The 26215-nt window shown below is 36.3% G+C and overlaps 1 protein-coding gene across 4 annotated transcripts in view; it reads left to right on the top strand.

The window, feature by feature from the left end:
• Nucleotides 1–26215, top strand: part of med30 (mediator complex subunit 30) — a 45424-nt gene that overhangs the window by 1143 nt on the left and 18066 nt on the right. For all 4 annotated transcript variants that reach the window (XM_044139033.1, XM_044139035.1, XM_044139036.1 and 1 more), the window contains exons 3-4: nucleotides 2643–2801; nucleotides 11127–11234. In XM_044139033.1, coding sequence (XP_043994968.1) covers nucleotides 2643–2801; nucleotides 11127–11234 — 267 coding nt within the window. The remainder of the gene's footprint in view (nucleotides 1–2642; nucleotides 2802–11126; nucleotides 11235–26215) is intronic.

Here is a 26215-nt window from a genome sequence, read left to right as displayed (position 1 = left end):
TATCTTCCACATTATCATTATGGAGATAATGGAGTTAAATGAGAAAGTTAGAGGAAAAAATGCTGTTTGAAAGTTCTGTCCATCCAACCATCACGTTTCCTGGACTTATAATACGTAATTGTCACACCGGTCTGACGCATCCACCAAGTTTTATGAGGTTTTTTTTAATACGTTTAGGCATCCAGAAAGCCAATTAATTTGACACAATAATAATAATAATCACCACTCTGGCCTAATTATGAAATGTTATTGTAGTTTGTACTTCACAATGGCTGTGATCAGGAAGAATCTCCTGTAGCTGTCTCTGTTACAACATATCTAGAGAAGCCTCTGACTGAAGACGTGGTTGTTCTAATGCAGACTCATGAAGCGTATGCTTCATAAAAATCAAATGTTCTTGATTTTTATGATGAATCTCTTTTCATTAACTCCAGATCTTCCAAAGTAGTCCCAGAAAAAATTAGATTGTTGAATCTGTGCAACATCTGATTATAAATACCGAAGGATCGAAGTTTTCTTAAGAAACTTTCAGTATTGCCTACTTTGTCCCTTCAATTCAGTCTGTTTTCCAGGTGAACACCAACATATTTATTCTCCTCAACCACCTCCACTTCTTCTCCCATGAAGATGCAGCTGAAAACAGAGTTTTAATTATAATATCAAAACAATTAGAGGGGCTCTGAAGAATAAATGCTTTCTTTGCAAAATTGATTTCTTGCTTGACGTTTTTAGCTAACAGCTTATTTTGTTTACAAGTGGAAATAGGTAGAGTAGCTAAAAATTTTACTCAAGTAAGAATAGCATCACTTGAACTTTTTTTACTCAAGTAAAAAGTAAAAAGTAGCTTTTTTTTAAAGTTGACCAGCCAACTTTAAATCATTAGCAATGTAAGTTAAAAATCATCTTAGTGGGAGAAAAAAAATGTAAATACAGTACTAGTATATTTAAAGTTTTTTGAAATTTACTAGTACTGTAGTAGAAATAAGTATTTGAAACAAAGGTGACATAAGTACAGAGTAACTGATCCAAAAATCTGATTCTCTGTTTTAAAATGTTGTCATTAAACACACAATATAAAGTGAAAATGTATGTGAAAAAACTAAAGTAACATCCTGGCAGAGGAGACTCTTTTTCAGCTATAAATTTTACATAAAACTAATACTTAAATAGGTAATGTGTATATTAGAGCAGCGTAATATATTTTCAGTGATAATATATAAAGTGTTTATTGTAACTTATTGATCTCCAGCAGATAAAAAACATCAGAACAACAAAGCTTGTGTACAAACAAGAAGTATAACTTCAATATAAACTTTAGGTTTATGTGATACATTTTTGCTCTTCATTTAAGGTAACTGGCACATTTTTTCCAGTCAAGTAAATGTAACTAGTTACTACTCATTTCTGTTTACAAGAATAGTCGTGATCCTTTTCTCTGAGGTCACGCTGATGTCTAAATTTTATGTTCACTTGATTCTTTTTAGTTATTTGGTTGTTGCTCAGTTTTCCCTGAATCCACATTCAGTTTTCCGTTCTCTGAAAGTCGAGGTCAACTTGAACGTCTCCATCGTCCTCCGTGACGCTCTTCCTGCTGCTTGTCTGCATCAAAGCCAACAAGCATTCTTCTTACTCAGCAGAATTCACAAACAACATTGTTGTGACTTGTTTCTTAAGATCACAGTCTGTCTTACTAATAAAAATTCTTCCTCTCTCATCCTCTCTCCTCCGCTCTCTTTATTCCCGTCTCGTCTCCGTTTCTCTGTCTCCTTGTTCGCCCTGCAGGCAGGCTTGTTCATGTTATGTAGGATGTTTATAATCAGACATTGGTGCCTCAGAGGCTTGTTGATCCTCTCAATGAAAGAATGCATTGTTGCTTTTAATGCCAGTAATCCTGAAAAAAGAAAAGAAAACAAAAAAACATCCAGCCATGGTGGAAGACTTTGTTTTGATGATGCTGAATTTGGATTTAATCTTGTAAAAAGAACATTTTCCGTGAAGCTGCGCTAAGTAAGCAAGTTAACTACGCTTCAGGAGATCTGAGCTGTCTAATTATATTACAACTTTTTCTGTTGTTGGGTTTATTTCAAAATATGTTGGATCCTTAACCCCTCAGCTGCTAGCTAAGCTAATAAGCTTCATGCATCTTACTTTACGAATGCAACCAGGCTGGTGTATGAATGCTACAAATGTTGATTGTATGAACACCAATAATTGTACAAAAATATGTTAAAATTGAATTTGTAAAACTGATTTCATTTCACAAAGAAGGGGCTTGCATCTCATTGGATTTCACAGCAAAGAAATTTGGCTGCATTTGAAATACAAACTTATATTTTTCCTCAATTTCAAAGTCTTGTTTGAGAACATCAATAAAAATAATCAAACTGAGATTGAAAAATCTGTTTCATTCCTTATGTGCCTAGTGGATCTAATTAGCATCATACCCAGATTTACACTAATTTTAGGTGCAATATTTAAATTTATACTCTCTAACATCTGACAGCAAAACAAGTATTTTTTTTAGAATTGGATATAAATTCAGGTATTTTGGGATTAAAATAAATCAAAGTGTCCAACAGTTTTGCCTTATTTTATCCTTTAGTGCAGATAAATGAACCAGGTCTGTCTCTTCTTCTTCTCAGCTGCCCAATGGAGTGACGTATCACCCCAACACCCATCAGGACCGGCTGGGGAAACTTCAGGAGCATCTACGGATGCTTTCCGTTCTCTTTCGCAAGCTGCGACTGGTCTATGACAAATGCAACGAGAACTGCGCCGGGCTGGACCCGATTCCCCCAGAGGTCAGAGGTTCTGTCAATATCAACAGATTGAGTTACTACATTTAATACAGTTTCCTTTAAAATATATAAATTTGTCCCTGTATAATTCAGGTTATGTATTTATTCTTCTAAAACACAAGATTAGTTTCATTTTTCTTCTTTAGATTTATTTATTTATTCCTATCTAACACATGCTTCATCTCTTAAAGGGGCAGTGTTACGTAAAATCAACTTTTCTTTTAGTTTTACATCATGATATAATGTTATTTCCTAACCAAACCTGGAGAGTTGCTTTGATTATGCTCATTATATTTTATACAATATTAAAAATACGTGACAAAACCTGGGAAAAATCACATCTGAAAATGTGGTAAACATGACAAATTTAAAGTGAATATCTAAAAGCTAATGTTGGGAAAACTTGTTTTCTTTTAGCATTAATAAATTTTAAATTACAAGATTTTAAAAAGGATTAAAAAAAGAGCCGTCTTGATAAAATATGGGGTGGATAAGGGAATAAAGTTACATTTTCCATCATTGTTCCAGTAGTTTATCCATTTTAACATGACACCAAAGAGTTTCCTTAAAACATCTAGAGCAGAACTGCACTGCTTCCCCTCCCCCACTTGTTGCCATCTACTGCTGCTCAGTTTAAAGAAATAAAAATGCATTAGGCCTGCAAATGATTATTCCATTAATTATTTTGACAATTAATTAACTTTTTGAACAAAAGTAATTGTCATATTTTGCAGAACTTTTATTTAACCATTTAAAAATATATTAAAATATTGAAATAATTAATATAATTCCTTGTTTTAAAAAAAAATAAAACGGATATTGTATCACCTAAAATTCAGTAACACATAATTCCTCCTCTGTTTGTTTGATTATTTGTAGCTAAGGATTAATCTGCAGCAAAAAACCCTAACTTTTCACAGAATTTGTGAAGCTAAAATTATGCCACATAATTGACAAAAAAGACACTTTTTTTTTTATCTTAAGTGCAAAATTTGTGTTTTATACAGTTTTGACTTAATTACCAATCTGACTGCGTTTTTTTTTTCTGCAAACGGCATTTTTTTTTTTTTTACACTTTGTATGCGGCAATTATAATCGATTACTAAATTAGTTGAGGCTTATTTCAATGATGGATTAATAACATTTTGTGGTTTCAGCTCTGGTCTGCACACAGGGTGGTTTGCTTTTGGTACATGTGAAATCAAACACCCAGACTTTCTCCTGGAGACTCTGATTGCTCTTCATGTGCAGCGTGGCTTTCCGCTGCTTTTTGATTGGATTTGCGGCTGCAACAGTCGCATCCCGATCTGTAAAGATTGCCTCAGAGCTAATCCTGCTCTCCAGGCTCCCGCTGGGGAAAATGGAGGATGTGGGAGGAGACGGGTTTTAAATTGGAACAAATTTGTGTTTAATGCCAACCTTGTGTTGAGTAATATCTGAACAGGAGTTTGTTTTTCCACCTCTAAATCAAAATCTGCGATGAGGGCGACATGTTCCTCTTGCTGTTGCCGCCTGACCTCCACCTCCTTCCTCCACCTTTATTTAAATGTGTATTCATTTCCCCTGGAGGCCCGGAGCGGCGCTGACCAGCCAATAATTTAGCTCACTGTGTTTGACGGGGGCTGAGCGTTGTTGATTTTGGCCCAGCGGCTGCGTCGTTTATCATCCTGGGGAAAATTCAGGTGCCAGCCTGACAGCAGCTCGCTATTGGCTGCCTGAAACAGGAAGTGGAATCAATGAGTCGAGCGGTGTGACCTCATCGCAGCCTAATTAGCAGCAGACCTGTTTAATGAACAGCTGGACTGAGTGCACACATCAGGCTCCTTTCCTCTCCAGCTGGCGTTAGCTGCAGCTTTTCCCTCCATCTTTCTCCATCTTTACATGATTAGTTGATCTTTTTTCCTTTTCCTGTTCAATATTTGCTCTTTTTCTCCTTTTTTCTGCTGGCCAGTTTTTATTTTTACAGTTTCTTGGACATGTCACACCTTATGAACTTTTTCATCACATTGCAACTACAAACCTCAATGTTTTTAAATACAGAATTGGCAAACATTTCAGCCAGCAGATGTGCAAAGCAGAGCAATTTAAGGGGATGAAATTAAACAGGGCTGACTCCATATGTATGCCATACTTTATTTTACTGATTTAAGAGAAAAAAAACTTAATTTTTGAGTCATTTTGTATGACTTTAGACCACAAATTTGGTTCAGCATTCCAGGCAGTTTATGCAGATTCAATGAGGCAAAACACTTTAAAAAAATAAAAAACCTTCCCCAAATTGAAAGCATAAGTTATTCTTCTTTTATCAGCCACATTTATGGCTTTCATTTTAGTTTTATAGCATAAAAGATCTCCAACCTCTAGAAGTTGATACCCAGACGCAGACTTAGCGCACCGATTTCTTAAACTAGGCTAAATAAAGCGAGATTTTTAAGAAAATGCAAATCACATCCTGTTGTTTCCAATAATTTGACACACATGAAGAGAAAACAACACTTTTAAAAAAATTATTTACCATTTTTCTGCAAATGAGAAACAAACTTTCTTTTGTAAAATTATTTTGTCAAAATCAAGTCAAATTTTATGTGTCTAGCGCATTTCAGAAACAAGTGTTGTCATAAAAAACAGAAATCAACAGTTGAAACATTAAATTTGGTTTCATTTATCAAGGTACAAATTTACAGAAGGATTTACTTTTAAAACTAAAAATGTAACGTTAAAATAATTTAACAAGGGGCGTGCTCCGGTGGCGTAGAGGTTAGCGCGCCCCACGCTTGGAGACCCTCAGTCCTCGTCGCGGGTTCGATTCCCGGACCAAACGACATTTGCCGCATGTCTTCCCCCCTCTCCTTCCCCCTTTCCTGTCAGCCTATTGTTGAATAAAGACAGAAAGGACCCCCTGGTGGGGGAAAAAAAAATAAAATAAAATAAAATATTTTAACAATCTTTGTGTCCTTTGACTACTTTTAACTTGACCGTTTTTGGGTCCTATCACCACGTGTTTGGACACTTCTGGCTTCACTGTTTGGTGTTTATAATACAGTTTGAATCATGAAGTTTTCTAGAAAACAAGAATCGATTGGATTCAAATGAGATTAAATGTCACAATAAATCAATTAATCACATGAGAAATTAAAGCAAACTCGATAATTTATTGTTTTCCTTTTTCTACCAAAAACTGGATGACAAAACTTTTCAGTTTGGTGTTTTGGTCTCAATTAAACCATTTTCTTTTTTAAAGATAATTTTGTTTACAGAGACTTTATAATTCATTTTACTTGGTTTTTCTGTGGTTTTGTTTATTTATTTTGGATATTTAAAATGCCTTCCAGTTCCAGTATTAAATGTTTGTGAGAATTTAAAGTTTATTGGTCTTTAAGTATAATTGCATTTTTATGCCATCACCATTATTTTTCTTAAAAATGACCTCAAAGTGACAATATTATTGTTTATCGCAATAACTAATTTATCTTCCAGCAGAATTTGTTATTGTCAAATTAATGATGTTCATGATTTACCTTTCACGTTTTGCTGAAACCTTTTCACAGTTATTCATTGTTTTGTGCTGGACTGTCACATAAAATGTAAATAAAACACATTTAAGTCTGTGGCTGTTGGGTGGAAAAACTTTAGGGAGCATAAATTTTTCTGCAAGGCACCAAATTCTCCTTTTCTTCCATTTCACTCTTGCTCAACTTCACCGCAGCTCTTGTCATTTCCTGCAGCGAACAGTCAAGCTGTTTCATTTCCCTCTCTCCTTATCCGTTCGCCCTGTTATTTTCTTATTACTTGTTTTCTTTTTTCTCCAGTTTCCGCTTTTTTTCCTCTGCCCTTTTCCTCTTGTCTCACCGAGGCAACCTGGAGAACTTCATTAGCTCATTCCTCTCTGTCAGGCTGCAAACCACATCCATCTTTCTGTCGAGAAGGCCGGGGTTATGACTCACGCAGGCACATTCTCGCACATACATTTACTCTGACTCGCATGCACAGTGCTCTCTGCATCCATCTTTCCCCAGCTGTGCTCAGCACATTTTATTTCCTTCCTGCTCCCTCGCCAGAGTCGACCGTCTACCTTCAGGATTCGATCTGTGGATCGGTTTTGCTCTTAAATGATCTGATGAAAAACATTACCGTTTTCCTTCTGGGATGCAGCTTATACACAATGTCAATGTTCTTCTTCTAAGGTCACAGTTTAGATTGGGAGTTTTTCCAGAAAACTCTCAGGGTTGGAAGTTTTCCTTTATTGGTGCTTTTGAAACCCAAATGGGTGAAATGTTTCACCTTTCTTCTTCAGTTTAGATTTAAATATTTCAATCTGACCTTTTCAGGGTGCTTGGAAATCCTTGAAAATGCTTGAATTTCAGTGAGGTGTTTTCAAAGTTTGGTCCTTAAAAACACTTAATAACCAAACAGCGCAGTTTTCTAATAATTAGCAATCTATTGTTTGACTAAAAGCATAAATTTGGAAAACAGTATTTACTTTTTTTCTTGCTGTCTGAAGTTAGAAAAGACCAAATTTATCTTGTTTTTGGTTAGTTAGAATAACCAAAATTATTTCTGTTTGCTAAATGTGAGAAAACTTAGCAAGAACATTTTTTTATAAATATTTTTTTGTAACTTTTCTCTGACCAGTCAGGTGTATAAGGTGTGTGAGAAACATTTCAAAATATAAAATTTTGTTTTATTTTAGTTAATCTTATCCCTACTGTACAATATAAAATGTTATTAGTAATAACAGTAGTAAATTATATAATTAGTCTTTTTTTTTTTTAGTTCATTTGCATTAATTTTTGAAAAACCCACCTTGAAAAGTGTTTGAATTATACAAACTTTTCTTTTTGCACTCCCTCCAGGTTTTCTTGTGTTGCTTGTTTCACTCTGGTTATTAGTTTGATCGCTTCAGCCATCGTTTGGTTCAAGCAGCTGCAAAGCTTCAGGCGAAACTGAAATTAACCAAAAACTTTGGGGCATTTATAGTAAAGTTATCCAAAACAGTTGGAGTGAAAAAGCGTCTTCTTGGAGGTTCTCCAACCTAATCTGTTCATCATCTTGTCTGCTATGAATGTCTGAGTTTTGGAGAGGCTCCATGATGTTTGTTTAACTTTGTTTTTGCCAACAGCAGCTTCGTTCTTTCAGGAATATTTTTGCTTTTTCTTGTACAAACTAAGCTTGTTTCATACCAATCCAGTCAGTGATTTAGATATATTCATACATACACAAGTTTTATTTTTCTGGAGTTTCTCTAAACACAAACAACATATATTCCTAAAATTACACCATAACCAGTTTTTGTTGCTGGTTGGATATTCTTCTCACCAGTCGTCTTTTGATTTTGTGGGATTTCTTTTGGCACAGATCTAGTTTTTAAGCATAGTTTAAATAATTTTAAACGGCTTGTGATTTAAGCCATTTTAATAGTTCTTTCAGATGCTGCACCAATCCATTTTCCATTTTCCATTTTCCTGTCATTTGTGAATAACACCCTGAGATACTTGGTGTGTTTTCACACCTGATAGTCTGGTATCGATTCGATTAGGGAGAAAAATTTATATATTTGCTGCATTTTCAGCTGCAGTGGTTCAAATTCACACTGCACTCTGTCAAACAAAGCCAACCCTTTGACAAACTTGTTCCCTTTCTTGCCTGTGGTGGCGCTACACCATGAACCAGTGAAGGAAACGACACCAAAACCTCTGAAGAACAAATGAGCACAACTTCCTTCTTCGCAAACTGTAAACAAAAATGGAGTAGCGTCAGATGTTAGTGATTGGTAGGATTTCTCTAGTCTTTAGTAAAATACCATAGGTAATTTCTTTTGCTAGTCGTGCGTCTATTTTATTTGTATTTACCCAGAATGCCCTGTGCTATAATCCACTTTCTACTTTTGGAGCTTCTATGTACAGATTCACTCAAACTGCACCACAGTTCACATCAACTGAACTAAGACCAATGTTTTTAGGCGGAACAAGGTTTGCTTTCTTTGAACGCATCAGTTTGATTCACAACCCCGCAAGAACTGAACTTTCTAGACAAACAAACCAGAGTTTGGTTAAACTGGACTAAACAAGCCTGGTGTGAATTCAAACCAAAGGCCTGTAAGAAGAAGAAATAAGGGGAAGGTTTAGTAAAGCAGTAACATCAATGTTCCCCTCTACACCTTGCCTCTGCCTAGAAATTCTCCCCCAAAAACGATACGAACAGCAAGTCTTTGATTTCAGTCAGTTTTAAAATGGTCTAAATGTAACATCTGAACTCAGATAGATTTTGAATCTTTGTCTTTGATGGAAAAAGGTTGTAAATTGTTCACTTGAAGTAAACGTTTGGTTCTGAGCCATTTAGTATCTGAGGCACCAAACAAAAACAAATACAACCCTCTGGATTATTAACAGATTTTTACAAACTTCCCCTTGATTTGGACTCACAGACTATAAGTTCTGGTTTCCATGCTAAAGACTGAGCTGTTTTGGCACAATTACTACAATAATATTTGAAGCGTCAAATTATACCAATTGTCAAACATGGTGGCACAAAGTGGATGGAATAATAAAAAACTACTGCCTCCAAATTTTTCACGCTCAGCTAAATGTTTTAACTTTGACAACTCTGGATGTTCCAACAGAAATAAACCAAATCTCACATTAGAAGTGGTTTTAGAGAAGCTAACGCCAGCTAGCGTGAAACATCTGGAGTGTTGACAGCCTCAGCTCAGCCTTAATACTGGAGTTTTGGTTAAAACTCCAGTATTAAATTAAATTTGGATGTTAGATTTTCTACTGGATGATGCCAGAAGCAAAATGTGTTTATCTTCAAATTGCTAAGGATTATTTTGTCAAATATTAAATTTTAGCTTGTGTAATTACAGAAAATCCTCATAAATCCAAACTTGTACAGCCTGTTTTTATAATTTATTGACGTCAGTTGTATAATCCATCCAAGAAAAGAAGCCAGAAAACACCAAATGATGATATTCATGCGCATAATGAGTGTAGATGAAATCCCTACTGGAGCCGTGTAGGGTGTGAATAAACCAGTATGATTTCCCTTTACAAAAAGACATAATTAGGTATTTAGTTGGTTAGTTTTAGTTTGCACATTCTAGCTTTTAAAAAATTGCAGCAAACTTGCTTCTCACCTTCCATCGCTGTTTTGACCACCAGGGGGCAGTATGACGTCAGAAAGCATGCGGCGGCCCAGGCGGCTCCCCAGAATGCAGCCATAGCCTGAAATCTCTTTCACATCAGCCTCTTGGTGGTGTCAAGCAGACAAGGTCAAGCACACAGAGCGTTTAAAAATGAATTAATCTCTCACTTGCTGTCTCCTTCTCTCACAGAGAGGCGAATCAGACCGCCGGAGCTGGAGAGCTTACACTCAATCCCCCTTTTTCTGTTGTTTCATGGAAACCAGAGTAGAAGACAGCCGATGGGTCATGCAGTGTATCTGAGAGTGAAATTAGAGCACATTTCAATCTAAACGTTACATGAGGATAAAATGCTCAGTCTGTTTTATTATTTGAGAAAGAAAAATAAGAAAATGCTGAATAAAATCTGATAACAGATTTTATTACAATAAATATGAAACCTTACAGGTGACATATAATGCTTTCTTGAACAGGTGAGCATAAATCTATGGGTTATAAGAAACATTTTGCACAAAATCATTCTTAAATAATGAGATGCAGTCTGTTTTTTGAGTTTCTTACAGAATGATCCATTTTAGATCCTCTTGTCACTTTAAATCTGAATAACTTGCTGCTGGCCACGCCCCCTAACTCAAAGTTTACACTCACATGTGAAAATGGCTGCAGACACGTAATTATACGACAGTACATCTTAGAAAAGCAGAAGTAGAGGCTCCTACACATCTGTCAAGATTACAGCAAGTGGTTTCTGGAAGACAAGTCAACAACAAAACACTTATCTTTTCCAGCAGCCATTGTACGGCGCATAAAGCAGTAAAACCGGCTGACCAAACTTGCTGGAGTTACGCTTTGATCGCTAGGTGACAAGCAGATCTCTGCTGGGGTTGCTAGGTAACGGGCAGTGCCTTCTGATTTGTGACGTTGCATCCTAAAGGCTTTTGAAACAGTTCGTTCTCCAGACACCAAAAAATAAATTTATTGCCAAAATATACCTGCAGGATGTGTTTTTTGTGTGTGTGTGTTTTTTAAGTGCTTGGGTTGTTTTTAGAAGCAGTAAATGGAAGTACTAAATTTTGGCGTCACAGGTGCCGTGTAACGGTGCAGCTTTATCTGCCTCAGTTGTCTGAGTCCGGCTCCTTTGCTTGCAGTAAGTAGTAAAGCCACACTTTTGTTTGCTCTCTCCTTTCCAGCAACTGATACCCTTTGTGGAGGACGACGGCTCCAAACATGAGGACCGATCTGGCGGGCAGAGCCACCTCACCAGCGAGGAGAGGAGAGAAATCCTGGAAGTCAACAAGGTATTGTGTTCTCTATCTTGGTAGCACAGCCGTGTTTGTTTTGCGGGTTGGGTTTCCAGTCGGCGCTAACACGAGATAATGTGTGAACAGTAATTACTGGGGGGAAAAAAATAAGTAAAGTTTCCACATTATCTTCTAGATTACACATGGAAATTAAGCATGAAATTTCTTCCAGGCAGGTAATGTGAAACATTAGCATTGATTTGATGTCTTAAAGGCCGACTTGCTGTTGTTTGGATAACGTGCAGCAGAATTAAGGGGCTTCGCTTGGTTAACTTTATTATCTGCTGATAGTTTGTGTATTTAAATGAGGTTTGGAGGCTACAGGGAAATGCTATTAAATGCTAATAGGGAATTTATTTCTTTTGAGAATTTCAGCTACTCTCAGCTATCCTTGCATTTTGCTGCTATGCAGGTGGTCTCACCTGGGCTGGTGGTTTGCATTCATAATCCAGAACAACATTAAACTTAATTAGGTGTTTTCCTCCTGCTGCAGGAGACGGAGCCCGGCTTTTCTGTGGCGGTTAAAACTTAAAGCAAATCAACTGTTGGGGTTTCTAATTGTCCTTTTCACACAAACTGCCTTTGTCCCTCATTCCTATACACTACAGAGCAGGAAACTATTTATTTATGTGTTTAGTTGAGGGTTTAAGGGGACTATTCTTCCAGGAGTCCCCACCAAACATTCCAAATTAAATAATCTTTTATCGGCATTACAAAAACGACATAATGGTATTCCATAACATACAAAGAAAATTAAATAAATTACAAATCACATTACAAAAAAATATAACAAAATACATTACTCTCAAACTATTCCAGCATTATAAAAACTAAATTAAAAATAAAAATAAATAAAACAAATGAATATAAATTCAGCCATATCATTTATTAAATATGAATTCAATCTCTTTTACAGATTTTAACAGCCATTAATGTAATTTCAGATGCAAACATCTCAGATGTTAGCTGTTTGCACAAGCCTGGACTTTGAGTAGGCCACTCCAATATTAAGCTTCGACTGTCACTGGCTTTTTTTTTTTTTTTGGGAAGAAAATTGTGTAGTATGAGTTAGAACTACATTTACTTTTCCTTCCAGGACCAATGGAGTATTTTTGAATTTAATTAATTGTCTTAGGAAGTTTTTGTTCAAATTATTTTGGATCGTAAAAACATTACACGTTGTCAAATGCCTCTATCAAAATCATCAACACACATCAAATAAGTTGATCAGTTTCATTTAGTACTAATCAAAAGCAACTCTTTACAGGTGGGCTTTTAGTTGTGATTTAAATGAACTCAGTGTTTCAGCTGTTTTGCAGTTTTCTGGACATTAGTTCAGATTAGGGGAGCATAATAATTGAGTGCTGCTTCTGCATGTTTGGTTCTAGAACCAGAAGACCTGACAGTTCTGGAACAACAGATCTTTAATGCATTGTACATGCTAAGCTGTTGAGTGATTTATAAACTAACAACAGCATTGTAAAGTCTTCCTAGTTTTGGTGAGGACACCAGCAGCAGCGTTCTGGATCAGCTGCAGGTGTGATTTTTAAAAAAAAAATTTTTTTTTTTTTTAGACAGATCTGTGGAAACGCTGTTGCATATCACTAAAGATAAACCATGGATGAGTTTATGCAAATCTTGCCGAGACATTTATCCTCTAATCCTGGAAATGTTCTTCAGGGGATAGAAGGCCGACTTTGTAACTGTCTTTATGTGGCTCTGAAGGTTCAGGTCAGAGTCCATCACTACTCCCAGGTTTCGGGCTGATCGCTGGTTTTTAGTTGTAATAACTGAAGCTGTGCACTGACTCTAGATCTATAACTCTAGATCTATGACTCTAGACCTATAACTCTAGATCTATGACTCTAGATTTATAACTCTAGATCTATAACTCTAGGTCTATAACTCTAGATCGTTCCTCTTTAGGTCCAAAAATAATAACTTCAGTTTTGTTTCTGTTCAGCTGGAGAAAGTTTTGACACATCCACACATTTATCTGTTCTAAGCATCAGTTCGGGTTCAGTCACCTGGTGACCTGGTAATGTGGAGCTCTGTATCATATGCATAGTTATGGTTCCTAATTTTATTTCTTGTTATAACCTGATTTCAAAAGGAACCAGCACATTTTACGTTATTTCTGGCTGAAATATTTGTGACGTGGGGAATAAATTATTTTTCACTGAAATGTACAACTCCAAATCTTTCACTCGTTTTTGATCTTGATGTCTTTTCAGAGCCTAGGAAGGAAATCATAGCTAGCTACGTTTTAAATATTAATAAGACAGCAGCAATAACCGGATTTTTCTCCTCTCTTTCTCTTGACTATGGTGTTCATTTTTGAGCAGTTTTCATGTGTCAGACATCAAACAGACGTAAAAGCCTTTTCAGCTTTATTTACTGTCAGAAATGCTTTTTCTCGACGCTAATAGAGAAGCGGCGTTGTAAGACTGCGAAGCGCTGTGCTGGGAGCTTTTCTTCAACCCGACATCGTGTGTCAGTCAGCGCTGAAATGTCATGGGAATCCAACGATGCAGACAAACAAGGTGAATCTTAGCGCAGAAAAAGATGTTATAATGACTGACATGGGCTCTTGCAAGTTAATGAAAGAGTCAAAAGAAGAGAGGTCTTGTAGACGGAGAAAATATTCAGTTCTTTTGAGTTTAACCAAATTCATGGACTTATTGATTAGTGCAACCTTTGAGCTGCTCCTAAAAATATTAGTCTGGTTCTGTAGGCGTTTTAATTAATGACTGAGGTATTGTGGGAATGGATTTTATTTCTTCACATTGGCTGTCTTGAACCTCTATAATTAACTTTTTCTGCATTAATTTACATTCATTTATTATGGAAAGACAATTTAGATCCATCCTAGTAGTCATCTGTGGGCTTTAATTTTAGTAAAAATAAATTGAGACATATTCCTTCTTGTGGGATTCTTGCTCAACAGTCCTTAAGGTTTCTTGAACGTCTTCTTGAAAATTATCTGCCTCTTTACTTTTTTTTGTGCTGCATTATGTGAATTTATAAAGGAATAAGCCACTTCACATCAATCTGTGACTGATTCCGGCATAAAAGGGCTTTTAAACTCAAGGTTGTCTTGAAATAACGGACAACTTGGCAAGGAACCAATTTTAAATTGGATATTTAGTCTTTTAGTTGCTAGCAGCCTTTGACAACAACCCAATTGTTCTAATTTTTTTAGTTGAATCTATTAAAAATAACAAAGACAACATGGTTTGACAGAGGGAAAACAGTATCATGGTTCTTGGCTAAAGACCTGGCGTCAGGTGCTGTTTCTTAGACATATCTACACATACTACTTCTTTTGTTCTATAGCAGTTTTTCTCTTCTTTTCGGACCGCACTGCGTACTCTCGTCATTATTTTAAAAGGCTTGAAAACTCTTGGCTTCTTAAAATGAATCAGTTAAGAAATTCTTTCTGGGGGTAAAATATAAAGAGATTTGTGAAATACATAAAAAGCATTTTTACACTAGAACTAAAGAAGACTTGAAACCGGTCTTCTATTTGAGTTCATAAAAATCCAGAGTCTTTATGTCAGAAGTTTGTAGGAACTAGTTACATGACTAGGTGCAGAGTTATGATGTAAAAATTGTATAAACTGTGACCTGACCATTCAGACTGCACGTGGTTAAATAATCTGATTTGTATCCGATTTTATTACCACATATGGAAGCTGCACAGATGGGATTTTTTTTGGAGGGTGAAAAGATCGGAATAGGTAGTTCTCACAAGTCTGAACGGGAAATGATCCGTGTCATCTTAGTGGGCAAGCGCAACATATTTTCCACAAAAGAAAATATGTGGACACTCTTGACCAATGTGCGAGAGAAAAATGCATGAACAGAATGGCTGCTGGCAGGATCAACCTGAGAAAGAAAATATGTCGAGTGATGTGGATAATCTGCCTCTGATCTCAAACTACAAAATAGTTATTAACCATCTAGTGAACGGGAAGAGCGTTTACACCATGTAGGAGCTTCATGGCCTGAAATCCATGGACGCTTCCAATCAATGTTTGCATGGATTTGTAAAGTACATGCAAACTCTTCATAATGAGGTACTGGAGACTGGCAGAGCAAGTACAAATAGTACTTACTTGTAGCTTTTTATGTTGTAAAATGCCTAATCCCTTTATATTTTACTCCCAAAGAGAATTCCTTCACAGAATCATTTAAGAAAGTGAAGCATTTTAAATTTTTTTTAGAAATAATGATGACGCATTGTGCAGTGCGGTCCTAAAAGAAGAGAGAAACTTCACTGGTACAGAACAAACAAAGGAGTATGTGTCCTAAAAATCTACACCCAGAAAACAATCAATGTCTGTAAGACATGTCTAAGAAACGAGACCAAAGGTCTTTAGCCAAGAAGTGTTTGAGGCTACATGTTCATCTTAGCTAGCAGTTAAAAGGTAATTCAGCTAGTTCATCAGTAAATACTTCAGTAAATATCGCTGATATTTATTTTAGTGTTACACACAGGTGAGTAGGGTACTCAAATTGTGCTTTAGTAATAGTTGTAATGTATTTATGCTGTTTATAAGTTAGACAGGAACAAAGGGAGAGTTAGTTCTAAGCTTGTGGGGTTTTTTTTTATCGTTGTCATAGCAACTCCATAGCAACTGCCTGGGAGAGGCCTGTCAGTTACAAAGTTCAGTGCGATGTCACATGAGAACTACACATTGGGCGATTCGAATATGGGCGGGAAAATCTGATTCAGGTCAAATTTATATGTTGTGGCTTTAAAGGTTTTATGTACTGAAAAAAATTTGATTTGTAAATTTGTTTAGAAGTGAAATATAAAGGGATTAGGAGTGGTTTAAAACTTCTGGGCTGCATTGTTCATATATTGCCCTCCTGTAGTAAAATAATTGGTTAAATAATTTTTAGATGCCACATAGAAGAGTGAAGGAGACTCTGTTATTTTAGTTCCACCATCTCTACATGCACTATGTCGGATCTTAACTGGTCAATATGGTGTTGTTTTTATTAAGTCACAATTAGTCAGACAGAAATGTGCCAAATGGCGACTGAACCTGAACACTTCGATCTTTATTCAAACCTCAGATCTTCAGCCAGAGGCAGATGGTGTGGATTTTATTTTGTAGTATAACTTTTATATAGAAGCAAAAAAACACATCAGGCAATCTTAAAACATGCATTAGGCTGAGAGATGCATCTCGCATCATAAACCTTAATATGCAGTGCGATCTCTAAATGCATGCTTCTGGTAGAGGTGGGTAAACGACGTGCCTGTGGTGTTTCTCTGTTGTGTGGAGTTGCTTTGTAGCAGGCCGGGGTCGTTTACATGTGATTTGATAAGGATGGCAGCGCTCAAGGGCAACACTTTAAATCAAAGGCTGCAGACTCAACAATATATTTGTCATGCTGCTTTCAAAGGCCATGGGAATTTGATGAGATTTTTACACATTGTAAAGCAGAGGTGGACAACGTTTTATGCTAGAATCACTTATCTTTGTTTATTGATAAATTCAGAAAGATTTCTGCTTTATTTGAGAGAGATTCTGCTTTTAAACGTTCAGCTGTTTTCCATTTCATTAGAACAGTGTTTGGAATTTGCTCTTGTTGGTGAAATTAAAGTCCCACTCCAGTTGCAATTAATTAAATTTAATCTGTTTTTGCCTTTTAAAGTGGCTGGCTTTTCATGCTGCAGAGAGATATTTTGTGAATATTTAAACTCTTCCAACAAATTCACTCCCTGCAGTTTTATAGTTTCCTCTGACTGAATTTTTCATTTATCTAATATTGAATTATGAAGATATTCTGACAATAAAACAGTGATTAGTTTTTCTAATAATCTTCTAGGTTTCCATCCCTAAGTGGCGACTTATTCTGTAATTTTAGACACAATATTAGAAGCAGTTGTTTCTACTCATTTTAAGAAGTTTCCTCTTGATCAGAATTTTTAAAACATTTATCAAAGCCTTAAAAACTAAAATTACAAACTGGAAAGCCAAAGAGAAGAAATCATTCAGGAACAAAAGCTTATTGGATCCTTCATATTATTGCTTGTAGCCTTTAGCTATCTCTAAAAATGTTGTAGTTTTGGTTCCACTGGTTTTCAAGGTAGAACAAGCTATTTAACGTAACATTTATTCACTAAGGCAGACCTCCAAGCTTGTGCAGCAGTTTGGAGGTAAAAAGTGCTTCATTGAGTGTAGGAATGAATAAAACGTTCTGTGTAAAACCTCTTCTGTGAAGCAGTTCATAGCGTTTTGTAGTTTCAAAGCAATAATTTACATTGATGGTGGATTTTGCTCAATAGAGTTTCTCTGGGAAAGAAAGAGCCTCAATACCAACTGAATAAAATCATTTTGTGTTTATTATTTATCATAAACAGGCTTGTTTTTATGTTTTTTAGGGGATAATTTTATGTTTCCAGGGTTTGTACAGTTGCTTTAAGTCCTTTAAAATCTACATTAGTTGTATTCAAGATTTGGAAAGTCCTTGAAAGTGCTTGATATTCAAACTGCACAGTTTTGTAATAAAGTTCAAACATTTGATGGAAAGAAGTTGAAACCAGTTATTTTTATACAACAAAATAAAAAGGCAAAAGCACTTTTTTATTTCTGAAGTTAAATGCGCAGTGCAGCTGATTTCACCGTTCAGGGCCGGTCCTGTGTCTTATGGGGCCTTTCATAAAGTAAACTAGTCAGTTCCTTTAAATTTAAATGTTAAACAATTTAAAAACTGAAACCATAAAATCAGATTTAACAACGCTGACATTCCTGATAGACATTAAAATTCTAGATTTATATTCTGTCACATTGTAGAGGGATCTAAGCCTTTTGTCGGCTCATTACGTCTTTGGGATTTATCTTACAACAAATTTAACTTGGTTTTAATGTAATTTATTTTTTTGTTTGCTTTTTAAGGGTCTATAGTTGTGTGTTGAAGTCTTGTCAATTTTCTTGGGCAAAACTTGTATCACACATTACCATTTATTACATTGTTTTTCTTTGAGGTATTTTATTATCACACATGTATTTTTTTTTTTCTTTTCTGTGTAATGTTACTGGAAAACGTGGACCAGCATCGCGTTTTGCTCCGTCTCATTTGCCCGGACCTTCATCCTGCACTCTGTGTTGCTTCACCACGGCTGCACAAGGTCAATTTGAAGGGTTGGAAATTAATTAACTGGTGAATTTCTGCTTGTGCTGAAGCAACTCTGCAGAATAAAATAATCTCTAATCTGTTCAGAAAGTCTTGATCAGATAGTGTGAACTTTTTGAATGTGTGGGAAGGAGAGACAGGAATTAAAAAGCAATAAACTAGGAATTGAATGAGGACTTGATTATAAGAGAAAATGCTGTTTTTGCCTCGGGAGTATGACACAAACTATCTCACTTTGATTTGTTGGCATTTGTCATCATACTATTTTCAGCCCTGAATCAATCTCTCTCTGGGAAGCGTCTCTGGCAAGATGACATTAAATCACTGTGTGTAAATATCAGCTTTGGGTCAGTGAAACCCAGATCCTGCAGAAATACAGGTGAGGCAAACGGCCTGCAGCCACACACACCACCTGCTAGTATCATCAAAGTTTAACAGTTATAAATGGTAAAACAAGGTAAAGACTCGATTAAACTCAATCTCAGTTTAAGCGAATACGACATTATTTAGTAGGACTTTAAGGTATTTCTAATCTTTATTGAAAACAGCTTTAAGTGTGTTAAAGTTAAGTTAAAGGAGATTTTCTCTTTAGATTTTCTTTCTGCATGTGCTTTTTAAATGTGCATGAGCTGAAACGGTTGGTCTGTTCGTAGTAGTGAGCCAATCCGTCTGTTTGCTGCTATGATAATGGTCCAAAGTCAGAAATGTCAGCAGCAGAGGTAAGAAGTGGTTATTTTGAGAGCTCAGCACAGCTCCCCGGGCTGCTTTTAAATGTTAACACTACAGTAACATCACAGCGAGCGAACCCTGCAAACTCCACCGCACGCAGCCCAGTCCAAAAGAAACAGCAGCGTTCCCCACAAAGCCGTCCACACCCACAGAGAGAGCACCGGGACGCTGCTTAAGTAAATAAACAAGCCAACGCATGCTTTAATAATTTCAGTGCTTCAGCAAATACTGACACAGATCCTCCTGTTCTGTCAGCGAACATAAAGCAGATGTTGCTTTCACCACCGTTGGTCTTTGAGGCTATCGTTTTGTAGCTTAAGTGATAACCGTGGTTCTGATGTGAAGATGCTCTATGCAAAGCATTAGTATGGAAATTGATTCCTGTCAAGTGATAAAAAGATAAAAGAACTAAAGCACCTCCCATTCTTTACCTCTGAGCCCTTAAAGTGTTTTTGAAGGCTGTTTAGCACATTAAGTGGATAATATACTTTTTATTCTCTTAAAGTAAAGTAGAAGACACTGAATCAACAATATTTTAAACCTCTCCTGATTCAGCCCTTTCTTTCTATTCAGTCTTTATTCAGTTTTGTTTTAAAGTGGATCTGTTGTGTAAAATGTACATTTTGGATGTTTTTGTGATTCCATTTGGGTCAGCTCAGCGTTGTCTTGGCAAGAAGTTAATGTTTGTTGAGTCATTTCAAAAACGTCCAGAATGTGATATCACAAATCAGCGGGCACAGCCCCGTTACCTAGCAACCAGAGCGGAGCTCAAGCATGTTTGTTCAGCTGATTTTACTGCTGTATGCGCAGTGCAATGGCTGCTGGAAGAGACGCGTATTTTGTTATTGACTTATTATTCAGAAACTACTTGCTCCATTCTTGTTGGTTGTGCATGAGGCTCTACTGATGCTTTTCAAAGATGTATGGCTGTGTAATTGCTCATCTGTTTGAAGCCATTTTTATGTGCGAGTGTAAACGTCGAGTTGTGGGCGTTCATTCTGAAAGGATCTCAAAACAAGCAGAACTGAACAGGCTAAAATTGAATATTTCTACAATGAGTTTGTGCAAAAGATTTAACAGACATGTTTTGCGTAGCCCACAGCCATATCAAGGAAACATAATATGTCACCTTTAAATGAATTATTTGCAGTTGAACATTTAAAATCTGCTTTCCAGGAGAGTCCAGCTTTATTTTAAACCTTTATCCAGTAAAGGATAAAGGTTCACAGTTGAAGGTGATTCTGTTTAATCCACTTGATTATGTGCAGCTAAATAGACGTTGCTTCACAAGGTCAGTTTTTGCAAGTAATTTAAAATGTGTGATGGAGAATCAGAAGACGATGATTAAAAATACATCAAAGAAAAGTCCAAAACCTTTTGGGCTGTCTCACAAAACAGAAAATCTCAGAACAACAGTGTAGAGCTGCATCAAAAAACCAAGTCTGTGACCTGAATAAGATGATTTTCAGCTGGTCAGTCAAAAACTTTGATTGACATCAGTGAATGGATTTAATGTCAGTTTTTGAGATTTAACATTTCCAGAAGATGTGCAGTGTAGGTGAAATTAAACTATAGTCGTTTAAATTTTAGGATTTCATACATATAAAATAATCCATGGTTCATTCAGAAGCATAATATTATAAAGCTGCAGCTAGTTTAAACTGAAGTAAGTCTTCCTCTTTCTTGAATTGCTGCCTTCCTCCAAATATGATCCATTTTAAAATTTGAATATTTAATGTTTTTGCTAGTGTTTAGAGTCGTGCATATTTAAAACCAAAGCTTCGTCAACAGTCCGAAATGAAGGAAATATCAGCAGCTAAAACAGGAATAAAACCTGTGTAGCAGCCTTTTGAAACTTTAATGAATCTTTGCATCTCTTATGAAAGAGAATAAATTATAAGGCCAATCTATTTCCTCTCTTGTTGAGTCTTTCTAGCTAAACAATGTGGTTTATTAAGAACAACAGCTTGAGCGCCACTCGGCTGTACAAACACGTGTCCACAAATATGAGCCAGACAGAAAGAGACGAGCAGCTTGCTCTGGTAAAAATCATTATGTTGCTGTTTCTTCGTGTAACAAACACTTGTTTACTGGAGCAATGAGGTAAATGTACCAAATATAACTCCTTTAACAGAATCTATACGCTGCAGTGGCAGCTGAGGAAGGGAGTCAGTTATTTGACTTGAATGTCTCATTTGTCACGCATCCTGCCTTTTATTGTGCAGTTAAGCTTTAAAGCACCAGGTAGAGACGATGCATAGAAGACTTCTTGAAGTATTACTTGCTTCCTACTAAGTGATGTCTTTTACTGCGTTTAGTGCATAAAACATAATTTATTACTTTATTGTTGCCTTTACAATCTTGCTGGGCGATAAATTGTTCCAAAAGTTATTGAGATAAACGATAATATTGTTGTTTGGAGACCATTTTAAAGTTGTATATTAGTAATGCAAGAACATGTTCTTAGAGACCAATACGTTTTAAATCCTAATGAACATTTAACACTGGAACTGAAAGATATTTAAAAATCCAAAATAAACAAACAACAGAAATGACAAATAAAATTAATTATGAAGTCTCTGTAAACAGAATCGTCCTTCCAGAAAAGGGCTAGTTGAGACCAAAACACCAAACTGACGACTTTTATCATCCAGTTCAAATGGAAATTATTGAGCTCGTTTAATTTATCATGCGATTACTTCATCTGTTGCCCTGTTAGAAATACATTTTAGAAAACCATTGACTTGTTCAGTACTTTTTTGTGCTGTGGATGAGGATATTGGAGAGGAAAGGTTTTCCGTTTGTTGTTGTTGCTGCAGTGAAACTGAGGAAGATGATGAAGTTTGCAGAATCTGTCTGCACAACTTGCCAAAGGCCCGGTGGAGGCAATGAAATAATCTGCAATATTCCCCTCTACTGCTGTCTTGGTCCAACAGATCCTTCTACATTCCTCAGATTCCTCGTTAGATCTTCAAACTATTTTTTATTTTATCATATTTACAATTAGAATGAAATAAAAAAGTCAAATTCTTCTAAACTCTAATTGTTCACTATTTGCTTCCACAAAATCTCCTCCTGAACTCATTTGGGAAATTATTCTAGGCTTTAGTTAAGCTTGGTAAAGCTCCAGCAACTGATCCTGCATGTAAACAACTAGTTGCTATGGTAACTCATAATTACAGCGTGTTGAGATCAGGCAGCACTGCATCTATCCAGAGTGAGAAAATACATTTAAAAATATGTTTTTCACTGGGAAAGAAAAGCTGTAGAAATTCTCAAAGAAAACAACTAGTGCAGTTCTGGATTATATATTTAATCTACATGCGTGCTAAAACTTAATTTGATTATGATATTCTTTGTGCAACACATCAGCTACAGACTTATTATGTTCTGAGTTTGTGTGCATTGTCCCTGTCAAATAAACTAATAAATGGAAATGAAATAGTAATTCTTGTCCCATTAAAATCTTGACTATTTCCCCTTAAATTATGCAACATTGTGAGTCTGCAGGATATTATCGGAGGGTACGCAGAAAACTACCTCCTGACCCACGAGGGCACAACCACATCATGTCTGTGTCACACAGAACCAGCACAAACTTAATACAGCCCACACGTAGTGAGTATGGCCCACTAACAGAAAACGAATTCTGATGTTTTTTAACAAATTATGCTAAATAATAAAGACAGGAAAGGGAGATAGAGGATGGAGATTCCCAGGGTCAGGTGATTTGTCAGACGTCCGGAGGAGGAGAGGGTGAAGCTACAATGTTTGCTTCATTTCTACTCTTTCTGCAAATGTTTTGACTAGATTTAGCTGTTTAATCTGCAGTTTTAGTGCGACGCTCAGGAGGAGCCATCATAGTCCACAAAGAGATGATAAACAACAACACGACATATAAGAAACAAGAAAAAAACATGTATTTCAGGTTAATCTGTTTTCTGGGATTCCAATAAATGCAAATGTAAAAATAAAGCAATAAAATCAGAATGAAATGCAGCAATCAGAATCTGCTTTCAAACAGCATAATTTTCTGTGTCATTTTAAAAAAAAAAGTATAATATTTGAGTGTAATTAAACTGGACAGCTGCAGCTTTGCTTTGTCGTTTTGTGGTTTTGTTTGAAGCCGAGCTCGGGATCTGCTAATTGAACACTTAGCTTTAGTGGGACTGCTGTGTTTATGTGACGCGCTGAAAGACAATTATACAGGCATTTGACCAAGAATGAATATGTTACTGCAACATTAACAATTCAAACGTCTACAGATGGGAAACTGACCGATAAGTGATGAAGGCAGACAAACGTTTACATCTCTGGTAAACAGCATCCCACATGGGGAGCTAACAGGGCTTTGTGCTAAACAATGAAGTCAGTGTGAGGTGAGAAGGTGGGGCTGCAACAAACAATTTCCTTCACAGTGAATAAATCCCAGGTTTAATTTGAGTTCATTGGCTAACCCAGCAGATGTTCTGGGGCTTTCTGGGCTTTTTCTTGTGCAAAATGCACATAAAATTATGTAAATTTTTAATTCTGTATATCCTGATATTTCTCTGATTCCTCGGCGTAAATGAAAACAAATTACACTCGATTTGGCTTAAAGAGTTTCTAACATTGAATTATTCTGTGGAAGTTCAGTTCAGATCAATATTCTGAAGTTACAGCTATTCATTAATCACTTCAAAGTGTGTTTTTATTAAAATAAGAGCTGATTTTATATGTATTAAGACCTTAAAGCACCTTCTTACATCAAATTCATAACTTACAGTGATGGGAATGTTACAACATCTAAATTGATTTTAAACATCAAATCTAGTGTATTTGTGTTCACTGCAGTTTTCTACACTTTTGGTTTTGATGCTAAAGCATAATCACAGAATAAACTTGAGTAATTTTAATAGATTAAGTTATAATTCAGCAAATTATTATAAATTTTTCTGTTTCGGATCTTTATCGTGGTGGTCGGCTGCTGCTCACGTTTAAGAAATAACTTCCTCTACAGGCGTTTAATCCTTCACAAAATAATTAAGCTTAATATGTAATTATGATATGAAATGTATAAGTTTAACTGCTTGTATTCACAATTTGGATTTTAGAACAATGAAACTTGAATTTTTACAAGTGGAACCAACAGTTTTCTGAAAAGCACCTGCACTGAAATGCAGTTTTTATTTAAATCTACATATTTAACAGTAGATTGAATTGATCTGTTTTGTATTTATCTTCATCAAATCTTCACAGCATTTTATTGAATGGAATATTCCTTGTTTTTTTACATGTGTAGTTTGGAGCCTAATTTAAATAAAAAAGTTTATTGTTCTCATTCTGTTGAGTTTCTATAAATATTGAACCAAACCACTTGGAAAAACTGCAACAAATCTGCTTTATTACCATTTATATCCAAGAAGATTCTGTTTATTAGCAAAATTATAATTTTGTTTAGGGATATCTTGATCTCAGCTTGAGTTTTAAAACTGTATGCTAATAAGGTGATGGGTGGCTTTCCTTTAATTTCCACAGGATGTAGTCCAGGGCTAAAACTATCAATTGGATTAATCATGCAGAATATATATAGATCTATATGCATATAGATTTATATATAGATCTATACAGACTCAAAAGGTTCAGTTGCTGACTGCAGTTGCATCCTTTACAAATAATCAGCATAAGCTAAAGAAATGCAACAAAATGTTTATTTTATTTAAAAAAGGGATTTTTGAATAATTTATTTGCATCTTGTATTAAATTTCTAATATTGTGTAAAAAGGCTTAAGTGGTTAAAGTAAAAATATGCAGAATGTGATAAACATGTATGCAGATAGCAACAAGTGGGGGAGGGAAAGGCGGTGCAGGTTTCTATCAAAGATGGTGTCATGTTGAACTGGCCAAACCACTGCAACAGTGAGGGACCTTTTTTCCTCTTGACCATCTTTTATCTAATCAAGACGGCCACTTTTTCTGTTTGAAACCTTGTAACTTTTATTTTATCTAACTGAAAAAAGCTAAGCTAATTAGAAGCAGGTTTTTCTGACATCGGCTTTTAGATATTCACTGTACGCTTGGCATGTTTACCGCATTTTCAGCTGTGATTGTTCCCGGGCCGGCCAGCTGCACGACAGCAGGGACGACAGCGAGCTTTAGGGAGTATCAGCGGTTAGTCTGATCAGCAGAGTAGAGCTGCGGCGGGACATGGGAAGCAGATGTTTGTGGCCTGGCTGCATCTGCTGCAGTCGCTTCAGCCTGATGGGATGGCTCCGTTTCAGTGCGAGCAGATAAAATGTAAAACAAAATAAGGCAGAGCGAGAAAGAAGGAAGAGTAGGAAGAGGAGTAAATGCCCGAGAAATCTTACCAGATGGAGCAGAGAATAAAATATTTGCGGCTGAGGAGGGAGAAAGGGAAGCGTGAAAGGAAAGCATCCTGTTTGTACAAAGGAGAGAAATGGACTGTTCATGTGGGAAAAGCGTTTGAAGATGGATGACCAAACAGATAGCAATGTTGTCAGTGGGGGTTGATATGTGAAGTGAAGGGTAAAGGACAAAGAAAACACTGAGAGGGAAAGAAGTCGAAAGAAAACATCCACGTGTTGCATTTGAGATGAAGAAAACCACATAAAGCAGCAGCAGAGGATCAGCCTGTTTGATGTGAAGGGAAATGATTGATGAGGGTATAAACTGATGAATCTGAAAACGACTGCAGATTGTCAGCGTTTGCTCGCCGTCTTTCAGATAGCGTCTCCTAAAGGAAAAACTGTGAACTGATGAAATTCAGCCGGAGCAAGCAGGGGGAGTTGTATGCGTTCTGCAGCAGACTGCTGACAGAGTGAGGAGATCGACGCACAAGTGAAAAGATAAGTCCAAGCACGCTGCCAACTCTCCAGCTGATATGTCAGGCTGGTTCAAATATCGCCTCAGAAATACTGACAGTAGATATTATTTGTTGGGGGAAAAATGGACTTCTGTCAAAATTTAGATCCACTTGCTGCTGCGCATAATGAACAGATGTATCGCCAGAGGAAGGAGTGAAATGCAGAGCAACAGTTTGTCAAGAAAATGCCAATCTGAGTCTGACGATGGGGCTTTGTTCTGATTTAAATAAACGG

This window comes from Gambusia affinis, linkage group LG14, assembly GCF_019740435.1.
Source record: "Gambusia affinis linkage group LG14, SWU_Gaff_1.0, whole genome shotgun sequence".
In the NCBI taxonomy this organism is placed as follows: domain Eukaryota; kingdom Metazoa; phylum Chordata; class Actinopteri; order Cyprinodontiformes; family Poeciliidae; genus Gambusia; species Gambusia affinis.
The sequence above is the reverse complement of the archived record's forward strand: the minus strand, read 5'-3'. Positions and strand labels throughout refer to the sequence as shown.